The 18,311-nt window shown below is 44.5% G+C and overlaps 1 protein-coding gene across 3 annotated transcripts in view; it reads left to right on the forward strand.

The window, feature by feature from the left end:
- fam49a (family with sequence similarity 49 member A) overlaps nt 1-16,703 on the forward strand; it is a 30,405-nt gene extending 13,702 nt beyond the window's left edge. Inside the window, exons 2-12 of one of the 3 annotated variants that reach the window (XM_068576692.1) lie at nt 5,661-5,716; nt 11,025-11,104; nt 12,837-12,958; nt 13,113-13,218; nt 13,598-13,734; nt 13,826-13,903; nt 15,245-15,361; nt 15,475-15,554; nt 15,849-15,975; nt 16,091-16,161; nt 16,570-16,703. In XM_068576692.1, coding sequence (XP_068432793.1) covers nt 11,035-11,104; nt 12,837-12,958; nt 13,113-13,218; nt 13,598-13,734; nt 13,826-13,903; nt 15,245-15,361; nt 15,475-15,554; nt 15,849-15,975; nt 16,091-16,161; nt 16,570-16,633 — 972 coding nt within the window. In that variant the 5' untranslated portion in view covers nt 5,661-5,716; nt 11,025-11,034 and the 3' untranslated portion in view covers nt 16,634-16,703. Of the gene's footprint in view, nt 1-5,660; nt 5,717-11,024; nt 11,105-11,397; nt 11,478-12,836; nt 12,959-13,112; nt 13,219-13,597; nt 13,735-13,825; nt 13,904-15,244; nt 15,362-15,474; nt 15,555-15,848; nt 15,976-16,090; nt 16,162-16,569 lie in introns of all 3 variants that reach the window. The other 2 variants (XM_068576691.1, XM_068576693.1) reach the window with 2 other exon arrangements.
- Nucleotides 16,704-18,311: the final 1,608 nt, after the last annotated feature.

Genomic DNA, 18,311 nt, shown 5'->3' on the forward strand with positions numbered 1-18,311 from the left:
TTCCTCATTGTATTAGAGGACTTTTACCATCAAAGACACGTGTTGTCTCCACATTTATCGTCTCTTTTAAAAGGAAAATCAAATGTGATCGCTGTGATTATCATCGCTGGGCGATATGGAGAAAATCAATTATCACAAAGGGACCAAATGCCTCATTAACATTGTGGGAGTGACCACTGGTACTTTAACAAAATGTTTGCATGAGAGTTTTAGTAAATAATCATCAGTAATGTAGATTTAATGGCTAAGTTGGTAAAGTCAAACAATAGAACAAAAGCCGTTTGATAAGATCAGAAAATGACATGAGTTTACTGTAATGCAGCAGTTAATACAAGGAAAAGACAGTTTTTATGCCATAGTATGATAACCAAAATCTAGTGACATGATATGGGATTCATGACTATTACTCTTCACTCGCTCACAAGTTTGCACATCAAATGCCGTTGCGTGACCTGGAGCACTGTTGGCGATGTGTATTTTCCAGTGGTGGAGATGCTCATCCATGTAAATAATTGATTTACAGGTTCAGTTCAGGATGTCTGTGAACACTAACAGCTGTCACGCCATCCAGGGTTGGTGCCAAGGTCTCTCACTGCCAGCTTTACGGAGGATGTAATGGAGCAGCAGCAGCAACATTTTCACAAAAAAGTGAAAAACATCCATTGCATAGTTTGGCATGTGGCTGACTTAGGATTTCTTGTTTTTAGGGCATTACATATGCAAGATTTTTCCACAAGTTTTTTCTTCTGAAAAGTATCCAATGAGAGGAAATCCCTCAAACGTCTACATCTTCTATTTTTGAGTCCTACATGGTTGTATTGTGTGAATCACCTGATGGTTGATCAGGATTAGTGAGATCTGGTGAAGACTCAGGACTGAGCTCAAACACAGCTGTGGTTCTGTCTAACCCCTGCACTAAAGGATGCTTCTCATATTTGTAGCCGGGGCTAAATTAAATGTAGCATTAAGAAAACAATGAGTCTTCATCCAAAGTGGGTCACGGCCCGTTCCTCCCCTCAGGACAAGAAACATGTTTTGACTGCAGCCGAGGTTCAGCAGTCTGCATCTCGCTGTGAAAGGCAGGACCTGGTTCTGTTGGCTTGATTCTTGAATGCAAGCTTTGTATTTTGTATTTGCAGTGTGGCCGTGGCTCTTTTCTTGGAGCCAGTTTTTCTGAGTACGTTCACATGGACGAAGTCACTTCTGCTGTCGACCTTGACAAATGCTCCCTGACTGACTTTGTCTCTTTGTATCTCTGTGCTCATCATCATGACCGATGATGACTGCAGGGAAATATGTGAACTGGGACCAAACCATCCAAAAGCACTGCAGTAGAAAGTATTTTTTTGTTATCAGAGGTGTTGGTCATTTAAAAGGCCACTTTGGAGTTGTGTACAGCACATGTTTTGTTCAGTGTTAAAGCAGGACTCCTCATGCAAAGACAGTTACAGAGTCTGAGAGGAGGTTTGGAGATTTCACTCCATAACTACCGACAGCAGAACCGCTAGCTCCGGACATTTACTGTCTAAACGGTTCCTGTTTAGAACCGGATATTGTGGGGGCATCTATAGTCAGGATCATATTAACCTTTTGGAAACTGTGCGCATTTTAAGTCCCAGCATGCCCCATTCAGACAATCTTTTGGCATAAAATACGTAATTTGTTGCAAATATGAATTTTTTTCCTAAGACTTTGCTGAACAAATACATACAATAAACACAAGTATTGGAATTAATTTGGGGTTCCTACGACGACTAAAACACAGGGAAAAACACTCAAACGCAGGGAAAAGGAGGTCTGGAGACACAAATTAGTTTTTAACAGGTTAATCCACATGGTAGTTCATGGGCTCGGGTATTTAGTGGTTCCTATGATCATCTCTAAACACGTAGGAGATGATTTAAAAGATAAGTGAAAGCCATGGACCGCACGTCCTTAAAGTCAGAGAAACATCTGAATGTATGGTGCAATCCCAGTCTGTCACAGGGATTGCAAAAGTCCTGGAAAATGATCTCATGAAAACAGCGGGAAGCCTCTGTTAGTGTGGCCCAGCAGTAATCACTGTTTGCCATGCAGCTTCCTGTGCCGGGTGTACATGGGCTCAATTACTGCCGCTCAGCAGAGAGAGAGGGCGAGAGTCATTCTCCAGTAATTCCGGTTGCTGCCCGAAAATCACAGCCACAAAGGCATTTACATACTGGAGGTGAGTCATTTCAGTTTGAATGGCAATTAACATTAAATGTGCCTCGCAGTCAGCATATTTCCCAGCAGCTCACAGGATACACATTAGAGCACTCAACGCTTTAAGAACGCATCCAATATGTCCCGTTTACATACCTTTTGCTTTAAGATAACGACACTTCAAACTGTGTCGGACAAATTTGCATTAGATGTTGTGTCTGATTAGCTGAGTACTCAGTGGTTTGAGGCTAATGTTGGGCATGTAAACAGTGTGAAAGCACAGCTGATATGAGACCCAGATAAGACGTGGACACGACTATGGTCCATAGAGCCCAGTGCACTCTGGGATATGGAGTCTTTGGTCTCTTGTGTGAACTCTGGCTGCAGACCATTGGAGGAGCACATTCGCTGGGCACTGGCACCATCAATGTGAATCCTGCTCTTCAAATAGATCCACCTTCCATCAACTTTTTGCTCTACTTTAGTCATTTAACTTTTTCTCGTCGCAGCTCATTCCCTTGAGCAACACGGAGGCCCTGTCACAGTAATGAGGCTCTGTTGCTTTAGGTTTTGTTTGGATGTTCAGGGTATAAAGATTTCTTTTCTCCCCCTGTGATTTTTCTTTTGGGTCTTCTTCTTCTCGTCTTCATCACACGCCTGCAGTCTGTCACTCTGCTCTCAGCAGGTTGGCGTCCTCGTTCAACCAGAAGTGACAGCAGCTTTCATCACACACCTTCCCTTTTCTTTTTTAAACAGTATACCGTTAAAGAAGGGTGTGGGTGTGGGTGTGTGGGTGTGTGTGTGTGTGTGTGTGTGTGTGTGTGTGTGTGTGTGTGTGTGTGTGTGTCCTCCAGGGTTCCACACATATTCACGCGCTTCCCCTGTTTTTAATGGACGTCTCTGCTGTCACCATGGAAATGGATGGCTTTAAACACAGCCTTGCAGACGGCGCGTGTGGTTGTGCATTAAATGGAGCGTTAATGTCCTCATGCATCTTGTTGGTGTGTGTGTGTGTGTGTGCGTGTGCGTGTGTGTGACTCTGCTTCAGGGTGAGTCGCTGACTTTAGAGTCACAGGATCAAACAGAGTTACTTCCTCCTTTGCCTTCGTTACTTGTTTATTGTGCACATAATACTCAGAGTAAAGAGTGACTGAAACCAGACCAGGAGAGTGTGTGAGGCACACATCAGTAGCTGAAGACTAGAGAATGAATGTAATTTTATATTAAAAAAATCCAGATTAAATTGTTGATACTTTAGGATTGTGTGAAGCAGCGAGACCTTGACATGAGGAGAACGCGTCGCTGTGAGTTAGAGTCCACTCAGAGGAAGATGTAAAATGTCTCACAGCAATATTCTCTCAACAACCTCACTACAGTCGTATTGTACGGAATAGACGTGTATTCTTTTTCATTATTTTTGCGTATTATTTCTGGAGAGAAAACACGCGTTCACTGGAAAATTCCCATGCATACAAATGCACTGGAAAATTCCATTCTCAATTTGATGTTTCCTGAAAAACATGTTTATTTTGTAGGAGTCTGCACGCATCTCTCTCTGGCTGCACCACCTGCTGGGATGATTGACAGATTTACTGACTGACTCATCTGCTTACTGCCTGGATAAATGTGTGGCTGGTCTACTGAAATGCTGGCTCATTGAAGGGCCGAATGGACGACCGTCTGTCCATCTGTCCGGCCGGCCGGCCAATAGCCAATGGCTACTTCTTAAACCTGGAACCAAGTCTGCTGGCTGATTTTGTAAATGGATTTGCCAGGATAATAATTGAATTTATCGAACCCAATGTCACTGTGTAGATGAGTTCGTCTCGCTGGCAGAGGGACAATCCAGCTTTATGTAATGGAAAGAGGAAGCAGAGAGGTGAAAGGGAAAAAGAAAGCAGCGAGGCAAGAAAAAGGGAAGAAGGGAAAGCGAGTAAAGAAGTTGTCGTGCTGAGAAAGAGAGAAGTTGGATGTGTGATGTTCGACGTGGGCGTGATGGGGAAGTGTCTGCTATCATCAGCGCTCAGTCTGTGCCGTCCACATGGTGTTTTGGCAAGTGTGTGTGTGAGAGTGAGAGAGGTCCTAAAGGGACACATGAAGTGTGTCTGTTGACCGAGAATAATGCCGAGGTGAAGTCCGCTCATGTGTCAGACCACGGGGAGTCACCACACACCACCATGCCCTTATAAGGAGTGTCTAGTGTCCCTGCAGGGCCTCCATCCATCCAAAGCGTCTTCATTTCCCCTCACTCTGTGCCATGCAGGTTGTCCAGAGGAGGGACGGATGAGGACTATTTACTGCGACTGATAGGACTGTCTCCGTCTACAGCCTCTCTCATGAGTTCATACTTCAGTATTTTTGCATCTGAAGATAGGAACTGATCATATTTGTGTTTCTCCGCAACATGAAAGTTACAACACGGAGGCAGGCGGACGAGTTTCTTTTATTATTTTCTCTTCATCCAACTGTAAATATTCAATACACACAATTGTAAATATCCGTGCTCCCTTTTTATTGCACTCTGATTTATGTTTATTGTTAAATGTCGTGCACCTACCGCAAAGAAAAACTCCTTGTTTGTGTGAACTCACTCGGCAATAAATGATTCTGATTTCAATCGTGGAAAAAGCAGCGGGGAACTCTTACTGCACTATTTACAATATTTGGACGACGTTTATATGTGTGAGATGAAGCAGAGCCGGAGCTAACGGCTGTGTGGTTGTGAGAGGGCACGACATGCAGACGTTCTCAGACTCAGCCCCAAACAAAACGACAGGAACTCCACAGAAAGTCAGACATTTGCGGGGAAACGTCTTCTGCAATGTTCGGCCCTCTGAACTCCAGGAAGTTTCTGGACGTCTTTTTGCTCCTGTCATATTTTACTCTGTGGCCTCAAATCTTATTGCTGTATAAAAGTGAAGAAGTAAGAAAGAGGTAGAGAGAAAATAGCACAGTTAAAATGCCATAAATCACAAAAAGGTACCTTTTTACTTTACTAAAATGCTAATCGTTTGTACCAATATGTTTAAATCACTGCTCAATTTCGTGTTGATGAAGAGTTGAGTACCTCTTCCTCCACTATGAATTAAAAAGCTTGAGGTGATGCTTCCTGGTCTCGGCTCGCTCCTTCATGTCACCTTTTGCTTTATTTTCTGCGCTCACCTCGCACAGCGTGGCCGAGTGGCCGTCGGCAGCTGCAGCTCGTCGCCGGACATTTAATCCTCCAATGAGCAGCCAGCAGACGAGCCCGTCAGCTTCATTTTGCTTACGACGGACACGAGTGTAGATGTCACTGTTGAATAATTCAGAGTGTTTTAGTGTGTCTGTTTGCTGCATGTGTCAGGAGGAAAGAGAAGTCAAGACTACCTATCTGATGTGCACAGTGTTTTATATACACACACACACACACACACGTTTTATCCCAGAATCAGCTCAGTCTGAGTTGATTTTAACACAAATTCATTCTTTTCCCTTTTCAGAGACAAAGAGAAAGTGGATGATATAGACGGCAACCCGAGCTCCTCCACCAGAGAAGGTGATGTGACACACACACACACACACACACACACACACACACACACACACAGAGGGACCATCTTAAAAAGCAGTTTTCCAGGCCAGTGTGGTCATGTTTGAGTGACGGCGCTGTGGTTTGGATGATGACAGAGCGGATCAGCCTGAACTTGTTGAATACGATGCAAACTTTCTCCCTGGAAGGCTGTGGAGCTGTTTGTCTCCAGAGCTGTTCACTGGCACACTGAACGGGAGGAAGAGCCACCTCACGCTGCTACAGTCTGATACAAGTGGCAATGAAAGAACTGTTGGATTGCTGAAAGAGCAAAATTTTAAATGGTCTCTGCATTCTTTAAATGTCTCAAAGTCTAGTAACATGATCTTTTCAAATTTCACAGACATCGTCGTACTAGCAAACACAGATGATCCTAACATGAACATAATAAATGAAGCCTGCTTGAGCAGAGTTGTTGAGGCGGGTCATAATAGCCTCGACCTGTCTGCTGAAGTTTAAAATGAAAAGGTGCTTTTAAGGCTTTGTGCCAATCTGGGACAGTTTGGGCTCTGGGTTTGTCTTTGGCAGGAGTTCATTAGCGCTGCCCTGTGGAGCTTCCTCGTCAACAAACAAGCGCGTCCGTCTGCGCTAATTTGTGGTCTTCTTCTTTACCGGCTGAGGTCAGAACATAGAGTAAAGAGGTGATGTCAGAGAACCTTAAGGTCAGAGCAGTCTTGTTAATAGGATTATAAAGAAAAAGATGTGTAGTTTGTCAATAGTTTGTAATTTGCACCCTCAGCAAATTTGCATCCCTTTACGGTTCACTATAGGAGAGATGTACATGTACACTATAGGAGAGATGTACATGTACACTATAGGAGAGATGTACATGTACACTATAGAAGAGATGTACATGTACACTATAGGAGAGATGTACATGTACACTATAGGAGAGATGTACATGTACACTGTAGGAGAGATGTACATGTACACTATAGGAGAGGTGTACATGTACACTATAGGAGAGATGTACATGTACACTATAGGAGAGATGTACATGTACACTATAGGAGAGATGTACATGTACACTATAGGAGAGGTGTACATGTACACTGTAGGAGAGATGTACATGTACACTATAGGAGAGGTGTACATGTACACTATAGGAGAGATGTACATGTACACTGTAGGAGAGATGTACATGTACACTATAGGAGAGGTGTACATGTACACTATAAGAGAGATGTACATGTACACTATAGGTGCTAAAACCTGATAATCTTTCCCAGGTCAGCTGATGGTAAGTACAGTAGAAAAGAGGAAAGTCAAAGTTTCCTTGCTTGCAGTGAGGCCTTTGTAGATCAGTGTTTGTGAAAGAGGAACCGGGCAGACGAGAACGTTCTCAGCGTAGTTGTTTTCCTTCCCTGTCTGGTTTGAGGACTGAAGTGTAAAGACGGGCCGGTGTCATGGAACGGAGCGGTTTATGCTTCTGTGGAGCTCATCACCACCGCGGGTGAGAGGGTCTACATACGTGTTGCATGGACAATGATGCAGGCTTGCTGAACTGCAGATGCTGTTTAAAGACTGCAGTCTGCACCTGTAGTCCCACACATCCCCGATAAACCCGTTGAATTCAGCTGATTACATGGCTGAAGTCCCAAATGAAATGAAATGAACGTCCACGCGCGTCTCTGCACTCTCTCATGCGTCGCCACTCCCGCGCTCTCATTCTCTTTTTCTGTCAAGTCAGTGTTTAAAAGTCCTTAATGGGATTAAATAAAATAGCCGTCCCCTGACCTGTGTCCAAACCGGGTCCAGAGGGGGGGGTTTGAAGCCGGGTCAGGTGACGTACGTTGAGCCGTTCAGAGAGACCATCATCGTGGCTTTAACTTGGCTCATTATCTCTGCCAGGAGATAATAAGATTGGCCGTGTGAGTGACATGTGTGTTGGTCTCCGTGTCTGTCCACGGCTAACCCTTCATCCTGCTGCACAAACCGTATGAGGTGTTTGGTGCTCGTGTATGGCTGCGAGCTCAAGGATGTGGTGACGTTCTCAAAACACTTTTATTCTTTGATGCTGCCATTGATTGGCTGCCGACTCCTCAACTCACCGCTGTGAAGTGACTCCCGGCTGGAGGTGTTAACACTGCCGGCTGCATCGTCGCCGCTAACAGCTAACCGCTAACCGCTAGCGGAACTCCGCTCCAGCTCCACGTCTTTTTATTGGGTATCAACCTGATGCTTAGAAGCCTGCGATTAAAAAACAAACAGACCTGAAGCCAAAGTAGAAGCTTCAGATAATGCTTGTGAGATGGACCTTTGACCGCAGACATGCGCATTGATTTAATACGAGAGTTTATCTGCTGCGTGAGTCTCCCAAATTAATATTACGGCCAATCCTCTTGTGGTCTAGACAACTAATTGTGTTTTGTTTCTCAGTCAATCAAGCATTATCCCAGTGGTCGTTGCAGACACACCTGGCGAAGATGTGCACTCTCCTGAGTCCACCTTTTATATTACAACATACAGAAGAAAAAGAAGAGAACCCAAACATGCAGGCTGTTTTTCACGTTTTTGTGAAGTACATTATGCATTTATCAAACTTTCTGAAAGGGTAGGACCTGCTTGGACCTCGTCCATCAAACTGTATAAAAAAATTATCCAGTCTTGGAAGCATTATCGAGGCTTGTCCCTTTTCACTGCACACATTTTGTCATTTCATAACAGGAAAAGCACCGTCTTCCGTCATTAATAAATAGTTTTAATCGCTGCCGTAATTTCCTTGCAATGATCCAGCTCCAGGTTCCTGATACTGCAGACGATGACTCACTGTCTCGGCCGACTTGGAAACTTATTGGCCATTGTTATTTCCACTAGTTCCACCTGTTCTTTCCTTTTGAGATCAATGCAGATGTACATAATTGTTGCAATGGCAATAAATCATACATGTCACATTGCCTCAAGCAAATAAACAGAAGATGAGTGGAGCAGGAAGCTTTTTATATGCACAGATGTTTTACCATGAAGAGGCTGACGGGGATGAGGTCCACTGAGACCAAACAAGAACTCATGATGTCACTTTCCCCCCCGGCGAGGTTTCTTCTTTTACTGTACATTTCTCTGACTACACGTCATGTGTTCAGCTTGTCGGCCGCTCAGGTTTGTTTTATTTCCACTTTGGCTTCTTGAGAAACAAGAACTGGAGGACGCTGCTGGTGGAGCTGGTTTGTTTACCTCAGGGAGGAAATGTAGTGAAGCTAGCTGTCACGGGACGTAATAGTAGCTCCAGCGTGTACACACACACACACACACACATTGGAAGTTTTACTTGCTTTACAACTCTGGTCACAAATATGTGTACGTCACTTTATTCTTTCTTCCATCTCGTACTCTGTGATAGATCCGAAGATCTGTTTTGTTCTAGAAATCAAAGTGTTCTGAATCACGGCTGAACTTTGCGTACCAGAATGCAACGCTGCTACATTTTGAGCGACAGCTCCGCAATCACAGGCACTCCCCAGCGTTCTCAAAGTAATGTGTAGTATGTTAATTGTGCACCAACGCTCTCCTGTGACTCAAGCCATGCGTTTGTCCCCTGGTGTTTGAGTGACGTCTCACAGTGTATTTTCCTTGTGTTCCCCACTGACTCACTTTCTATAATGAATCAAATGAAAAGCGTAGAAATCCAAGGATAGTTTTAGTTTCTGGGCCTAGAAGTGTCTGTTGTGGTGGTTAGCTGCTACCTGAGGCAAAGATAAAAACTTCTGCTGGAGATTAAGCAGAGGAACTTGTTGTAGCCGCAGGTCAGGGTTGTTCTGCTGCCGCACATGTACCAACATGACATCACTGGAGCGCCACTTCACTTGTCGGCGAGGTCTGACGTGAACCAGCACTGCCCCCTTCTGGTGCAACCTCGCACTTCGGCCCCGGATTCAACCGTGACTGCGTGGAAGTCATTTTCAGGAGGGATCATTTGTCCGGGACCAGAGCTGTGACTCGTATGCATGCATGCAGGAGCAGTGCGAGATGAGGAGTGAATACCGTGATTAGAAATAGTCGGCGGCTCGCCGGAGGCTGTGCGGGAAAAAAAGCAGCGTGATTATCATGTGCACGCCACAGCACACTGTCTCTTTTGTTGTCTCTTCACACCATGACTTGTGAAGTCCAATAGAGGTTGGTTCTGTGTGAGGGAGAGGACACCACTCAGCTCGTGTAGCTTCTTCAGACACTTATTTCATTTTCATGTTTGTTTCCCACTCAGCACGAACGCTGGTAGAATCTTTTCAACCCAGCAAGGTAGCCGCTCACCCAATCAGCCCCTTCGTGGTGTGCTGTGATGTTTCATCCCTCCCAGCTGTGATTATACCCTCCGTGGCTGAGGGAGGGAGCCCTTTCCCAGTGAAATTGCTACCTACCTTCTGCCTTTTGTGTCCAATAAAACCTTTATGGAGCGTAGCTGCCATTTAGGACCACGTGCATGTGTTGGTGTTGGAGCAGTTCAGAACCTCACGGCTTCGTCAGCCTCTTCCCTGACCAGGAGGCCCACACAGTTCACTCTCAGGAACACGCGGTTTCCCCTTTGGTTTAAGGTTCTGCGACAAGGCATTAGTTTAAAGATGAGGTCATTGATTGGAGGCTTGTAGCCCTCAAACAATTCCAATACTTGTGTTTATTGTATGTATTTGTTCAGCGAGGTCTTGAGGAAAAAATTGTATATCTGCAAAAAGAAAATCACTTTTAAAAGCTATTTTGATCATAACTATGAACATCCAGCATGATATGAGCCAGATTCCCCAAAAAAGCCTCGTGGAGCATCAATAAGACACCTTTTTGGAAAGATTAGGACCTAAAGAATCAGAATCTGGAACAACAAACAAAGCCTTGTCCTGTTAAGAAGGAGTTTTAGTCCAAAAAACTGTTGTTTTTTTGAATGCCAAAAGATTGTCTGAATGCTGGGACTTAAAAATTGGAGCGGGATGATTTTCACGCACAGATTCCAAAGGGTTAAATGAGTTTTTCAATGTCAAAACTGAATAAAAGCCCTACTTTCATCACTACTGTGACCGGCATCTGAGGACATGCGACTACTGGTGGACCTTTTTGTGCAAAGTAAACGCTCACAGTGAATCCTCTCACCGGTCACGCTTGAATACTTTTCCATGAACTATGTCGCAACAATGACGGCTATTTAAAGCCGCTTCGTGGCTGAAAAGATAAGCGAGTCCTCCGCGGTGCCTTCAATACGGCCTCTGTTGGGTCTGAGTCACACATGGATGATGAATGTGATGTGACGTGTTTCCCTGTCTTGTTTCTCACTGCTGTATTTTACCATCAGGTTTGCTGGAATGGGTAACCTGCTAAAAGTCCTAACAAGGGATATAGAGAACTATCCACACTTTTTCCTGGACTTTGAAAGTAAGTCTGGCCGAGGAAGGAGTGGAACAAAGGGAGAAAGAGATGGATGGAGAATGTGTGTGTGTGGGGGGGGGGGTCCTTTCTGTCTGCAGGTCTCTGCTCCCATTGGCCGAGCCTCCGAGGCGTCTGCTCTTCCTCTTCCTCCTCCTCCTCCTCTCACTCGGTCACGACCTCCTGCTCTCTCAGCGCTGATCTGCCGTCTTTGTCCGAATAACTTATTGATGACTTTTTAACATCCTGCTTACTTTCCTTTCTCTTTCTCTCTTCCTCCGTCTTCTTTCCCTCTCTTGCAGAAGCCAAATGGGGAATCTGTTAAAAGTGCTCACTTGCACAGAGCTCGAGCAGGGGCCAAACTTTTTCCTTGACTTTGAAAGTGAGCACAGCTTCTTACCTGTTCTAGTCCCTTTTTACTCCTTCACCTCTGTGGAGCTGCTCTGCCCGGTCAGGGGTCATCCATTCAGCTCGTGAACTGTCAACCTCTTTGCATGTATTGTGAGTCATGATTAATCCCAGCATGCTTTTAAAATAAAATCCTTTCACGCTGTGCCACGATGAAGAAGAATGAATCTGACCCCCTGACCTTCGCCGGCCGCATGCATCCCCCTGTATGTGCTCTGCTAGCAGGACACCTTGGATACATGTGGCCTGTTGTAATCACTCCCGCATCAGCACCAGCACGATGCAGTGCTTTGTCTCCGTTGAGCCTTGTTTCTCTTCATGAATAATCTGTTCGCGAGTCATCATTTATTCATGCGATCAGCGTTAGTTAAATATGTAAAAGATGACAAGCATCCATCACTGCAGTGGGACGGTAAATTGGCTCCATTACTGCTCACACCGACCAAATCCATCAGCTTTGGTCTCTTTCTTTAAAACACAATGAGCCCCCACAGCACCGCCCTCACAGTGCAGCCGCCCTCGGGCTCAGTGTATTCAGCTAAGAGTAAATGATGGGAGCGGGGGGGCAACTAGTGTCACAGATGCTCTGTCTTCAGAGCCGCCGCTCTTCTCTCCGCGGTCGTGATGGGCAGAGCTCGTTCCCTCAGGAAACCTCCCGATTATTCCCTGTTGACCTCACGTCAGCCGCGACGTATTCCAGGAGCGAAGCCAGAGAGCAGTCTGTCGGCTGCAGACAGTCGACTCCCGTTTATTGATTCATGGTCTGTGTTCAAGGAACATGACTTCTATAAGCGTAAGGCGGCAGCAGGTCTTCTCCTGCAGCAGACTGTCTGAAAGGAAAGACGTCCCTCTGGCTTCCCAGGTCGGTGACAGACGGACGGACTCACGCAGGCTCGCTACCTGCTGAAGGGAAACAATGCGTTTAGCTTCCACACAGTTCCTCCGCTGAGTGTCTCTGTGCTCATCAACCATCATCACGATGAAGGAACTTTGATGAGTTCCCTTTCAGAGACAGAAACACTCATGCACACGAGGCCTCGCTCCCCCTTGAGTAGTGTTAACAACACTGTGCGTACTTATTGGACTGAAACCTTTTCAAATCAAGCTACTGTGCTAAAGTTCGACCTGAAAATTAAAGATGAGTTTTAAAATTACACATTAAAAAAAAGGAAGTTGACTTGACGTGAAAAGGCAAGAATGATCAGTCTTAAACTGTGTGTAGTCACATTGACTGCTACAGTAGCTATACGTGTGTGTGTGTGTGTGTGTGTGTGTGTGTGTGTGTGTGTGTATAAACACACACACACACGTTTGCACCTCTTGTGTGTGTCAGATGCACAGCCAACAGAAGGAGAGCGTGAAGTGTGGAACCAGGTGAACTCCGTCCTGCAGGACTCTGAGAACATCCTGTCTGGCCTGCAGGCGTACAAAGGAGCCGGCCAGGAGATCAGAGATGTGAGGAACACACACACACACACACACACACACACACCTTCTGTTCTTTCCCCTCACCACACAATACATGTGAGCCTCAACTGCAGCGTGACTCTTTGGCAGAGGGAAACGACCGCACGGTGTTTATCGTGTTTCTTTGTTTGTTTGTTTGCAGGCGATTCAAAACCCCAACGACTTCGTGCTGCAGGAGCGAGCCTGGAACTCGGTCTGCCCGCTGGTCATCAGACTCAAGAAGTTCTACAGTTTCTCTCTCAGACTCGGTACGGTCGCAGCAACGAAGCTTCTTTGCGTTTCCTCTTTTTTCAAACGGCTCATAGTCGACGCCTTTTTCATCCTATTGCGTCATCTTCCAGGTCGAATAAATGGGTTTGACTTCCATCCGTCAGCTGGATTTATTTGAATTGTTTGTGAATATTTGAGTTTCTGAGACACACAACTGTCAATTTGCCCAATTTCACCTGTAGATTATATTTAAAATAAGAAGTTGTGTTGTAATACAAGTGATATGATGGCTGTGAAAGGAAAGCACAAATATACAATCAAGTGTTCAGATCTTCTGCTTCTCTTCTTTCAAATCTGTTGATGTAAATACATTGTGTGTGTGTGTGTGTGTGTGTGTGTGTGTGTGTGTGTGTGCAGAGGAGGCTCTGCAGAGTTTGCTGGAGAGCCTGACGTGTCCGCCCTTCACGCCCACGCAGCACCTGGAGAGGGAGCAGGCTCTGGCCAAACAGTTCGCTGAGATCCTCCACTTCACGCTGCGCTTCGATGAGCTCAAGGTCCGAGCCTCCTTCTGGTCTCTTCTGTGGGTTCTTGGTGGAGGTCGGTGTCTTCTTGTCCAAGCGTTGACTGTGTTCTGGTTCTCCTCAGATGAGGATTCCCGCCATCCAGAATGACTTCAGCTACTACAGAAGAACCATCAGTCGAAACCGGATAAACAACATGAATGTGAGTCCACCACGAGAGGAGATGAACAACAGTGTTTAATACAGACGCCTCTGTGTGACCTTCATCACTAAACCAGACCATCATCATCATCATCATCATCGGGTTAGATACTCAGGCCAAGCTTCAGACACCTGCTTATGGAAGCCCATTCCCGACACACACAAAAAAAATATTAGGACCAAAATAAATAAATAAAAAAAATAGGGCCAAAAAAACAAACAAATTTTTTTTTTTCTTTCTTTCTTTTCGTTGATCGAAAATAAAAAAAAACATCTGAGAAATACGTTATTTCATCACTTTGGTTCTACAATTCCTTCATTTAAATGTAAATACGTATTGTTCATACAACAAAACAAGTACAAATCACAGAATAGTCCAATCCTGTTTCAATTCACGTATTCTTTTAATTTAACATTGGAAGCACTGTTTTATATTCAAGTGCTCTTGTTGTTTACCAAAAGATAGCTTAGCATTGTCAACCACCTGTAAGCCTGTTGATGGGTTACTTTAAAGTAAATAATTCATTCAATATATGTGTGGACTTTGCATTTTACTCAGTTCCTAAAAATGGCCAATGGAAGGACAACAAAGTACTTTGTGTGTACATATATTAGCTACAATTATATTTAGGCTGTAACTGTAATTTTGACATTTGTAGTCAGTAGTCAAGTTCTCATTTCTCTCCTGGAATAAAACTTTTTTTTTTTCGTTGCCTTTTTTCAAGTCAACAAAAAAGAAAAAAAGTCTTTCATTTTTTTTTTGTCCTAATTTTTTATTTTTGTCCCTAATTTTTATTTTTTTTATTTTTTTTGTCTTTATTTTATTTTATTTTTTGTCTTAATTTTTTTTTTTTTTTTTTGAGGGGGCGGGTCCTAATTTCGTTTTTTTTGTCCCTAATTTTTTTTTTTTTTTTTCTTGTCTTAATTTTATTTATTTTTTGGGGGGGGGGGTCCTAATTTTTGTGTGTGTGTGTGGCGGGAATGGGCTTCCATACATGCTGCAGTAAAACAAGAGGTTTTCTGAAGGGACCCTGGCGCTCTGAGACACGACCACTTTAGTCCACAGGGGGCGCCAGAATCAACACAACATGAAAGTTCCTCTAACTTTAGGTATCTGCAGTGCCTTCAAGGAGGAGAAGAAGAAAATATGTTCTGATGTTGGTTCATGTCACATCAGAGGCCAAACTGATCACATTAAAAATAGATTAAGTGTGAAAAAGTTGTAACTATATACAGTAAAAAAGAGGGAGATGTGGATTGGAAAATGGAAAAACTGTGGAGGGAAATGAACCCCCGTCTCTGACAGCTGTGTGTTTGCGTGTGTGTTTTTGTGCACCTTCAGCTGGACATTGAGAGTGAAGTCAACAATGAGATGGCCAACAGGATGTCTCTGTTCTACGCAGAGGCCACGCCCATGCTGAAGACACTCAGCAACGCAACCACAAACTTTGTGACAGAGGTGAGCGGCTGCAAGAGGACGTTGTGTCAGAAACCACACCGCCGTGTTGAAACGGTTCATTTAGGTGTTTTTTTTAACGTCTTAAATAATCAATAAACTGTTTTGTTGCGCAGAACAAGACTCTTCCTCTGGAGAACACGACGGACTGCCTCAGCACCATGGCCAGCGTCTGTAAAGTCATGCTGGAGACGCCGTGAGTCATGACGCTTCTACACAAACGTTCACTTTTAGAGGAGAAAGAACAGATCGTCAGCATTAAGTGAGACGTACTGTGACCTCGAGGTTGAGTCCTTGAACGTCAAGACGACACTTTGAAAGCTCTTGAATGTTCTCAGTCATCCACAGCCTCAAGGCACATGTGTCAGTCCAGCTGCACACCAACACTATGGACTACTGGGCTCTGTGTAGGTGTTTCTTGGTCAATCTTTGTCATTGTATAACTCTTTCCCTGCACGACCCTCCTCCTCCTCTCTCCCCGTGTTCTCAGGGAATACACCAGTCGGTTCAGCAGTGAGGACACAGTCTTGTTCTGCATGAGGGTCATGGTGGGAGTCATCATTCTTTACGACCACGTGCACCCCAACGGCGCCTTCAACAGGTCCTCCAAGATAGACGTGAGAGACACACACACACACACACACACACACAGAGCTGTACAGGACTGATGCCACCGCAGCGTCACCGTGGAGGCGTGTGTGTGTGTGTGATGCAGCTCTGTTGTCTCCTCAGATGAAAGGCTGCATAAAGGTCCTGAAGGACCAGCCGGCAGACAACGTAGAAGGCCTCCTGAACGCCCTCAAGTAGGTTCCTGTGCAGCCAGCGGCAGACTTATTAGATATCAGACATCACATTTACTCATTCTGCCCAGAAGCTTATGGAAAATCGTGTATTTCATTGATTGTATTCCACTTTTTTCAGTCCATGTTTCGTCCTCTTTGTTTTCCTCTGACAAGATCATTCAGAAAACTCATCTTTTTTTAAATTTGTCAGCTAAATAGTGCCACAAAGTCGTTGCCAAAGTCCCCAAAAGCCTGGTTCTTCATGCTGTGTGTTTTGTGTCACATTCAGAACCCAACGTGCTCGGCTGTAGCCTTTAAACCATCAGCCCTAATCCCATTTATTGTTTGCGTTCATGGGGATTATATATTATTGTAGCCCTGATCTGTATGTTTAATTTGATCCCTAACATCCCGTTCGTCTCTCCTCAGATTCACCACCAAGCACCTGAACGACGAGACCACTCCCAAGAACATCCGGTCGATGCTCCAGTAGTCCCCCGCGCTCCTTCTTTTATATAAATAAACCGATATGAAGAGGATCAATGCTCTGACCTCAAAGAAGATGTATATGTTTACATTATTTAAAAAAGACTCGGTGTTAATACTGCTGTGTATTTGCATAGTCATTCCCTCCAAGCTATTGAACGCTGCAGAACATATACCTTCTACTTTGCAAACAAAACAGGATGACATCATCACATGAATTGCCTCGACTGTTCACAGAAGCACAACCGATGGACACCTGTCAGCCTTACGTACCTGAGCTTCACAAGCTGCACCTGGAGGGGGCGGGTCTTCATGGATCTCCTCTATCATTGATTTGACAATGGAATTCGTTTGGTTTGCAGCTTATAGACAAATTCAACTTTAGGTTTCAGAAGATGAAATCTTCTTTTTTTTTTTATTATAAAGAGTGAACGTTTGAAATCGTGGCAAAGGTTCTCGTCCGTATCACAACGACACACTTTGTGTCGACGCGCGTTAAAACAATGAAGTTGTGTCCGTGTCCGTCTTCAATGAGCTCGGACGTGAAACCGGTCCGTGAGGTGATGCTGTGCAGCAGAGGAGGCTCTGAGGGATCGGCTGGTTTCATGTGCGCTTTGCTCAAAGCATTCGGCTGTTTTTTCTGTTTTTATAGCCAGCTGTTGTGTTTCTTTTGTTCTTTTTTTTTCACACTCCATCTCGTGCAACTGTTGTAATAAATCCACTGTGAACGTAAAAAGTGACTTTGCACATCCAGTAAGATCCAGTATGTCCAGGCTCGCTTTACCTTCCAGGTCTGAAAAGAGGCCGAGACGATGACGAGGACGTCAAACCGCCCGCCTGATGTTTTATTTAACGCTCCTGTATGTGGCCGCGCCTCTTTTAACTGACTTTTGTATGAAACAGAAAAGGCATTCCTCTCAAAGAAAAGCCTAAAAAAAATGAATAAATGATATGTGCTTCTTAAGTGAACCAGTTTTTGTTTTTTAAAGAAACTCTTTTCTTTTTTTTTAAAGATCTCTTTCTTTCCTCTCCGTTTAACTCCGGCTCTGTTTTCAGAGGAAACAAAATGTCTCCATTTAACACAAAACAAAGCAGTTTAAAACCATCAGTAAAGTTCATCAAACCTCTTCACAGCTTGAAATAGTTTTCCTGCTTCAGTTGGAGATCTGACCAGCAGCTCCTCATCCCTCACCGCCGGGCTTCATCCAGCCTGTAATCTGTGTTTTACAGGGATGCAGCCCATAAATCAGTCATAAAGGTGCATTTAAATTTGGGTAGAAACCGACGCAAATCTTCCAGAAAGCAACCGAGCGGCTTTCAGTTTGACCGTCGTTCCGATCAGATGAATAAATATGACCTCACCAGACCATCAACAGCCCTGAGCTCCTGCAGCACAATGTGGCCTTAAACAGTTTGAGACTAATATCAGCACAAACCTTGTAAAGATGGTGCTTTTTTATGATTCATCCACGACACAATCGCTTAGATTTGATCCATAAGCCCTTTGAGTGACGTTGAGTCGCAGCACGATGCTACCGCTCAGTTAGCTCTGTTTAGTTTGTGTTTAGTAATATATACGTGTGTGTGTGTGTGTGTGTGTGTGTGTGTGTGTGTGATGAGGTAATGTACACGGAGCAGCGGCATGTGTGTGTGTGATGCTGATGTTTCCTCATGACTGAAGTGCA

The sequence above is a fragment of the Clinocottus analis genome, unplaced genomic scaffold, assembly GCF_023055335.1.
Source record: "Clinocottus analis isolate CAN_PGR_092001 unplaced genomic scaffold, fCliAna1.0.p SCAF_15, whole genome shotgun sequence".
Classification (NCBI taxonomy): Eukaryota; Metazoa; Chordata; class Actinopteri; order Perciformes; family Cottidae; genus Clinocottus; species Clinocottus analis.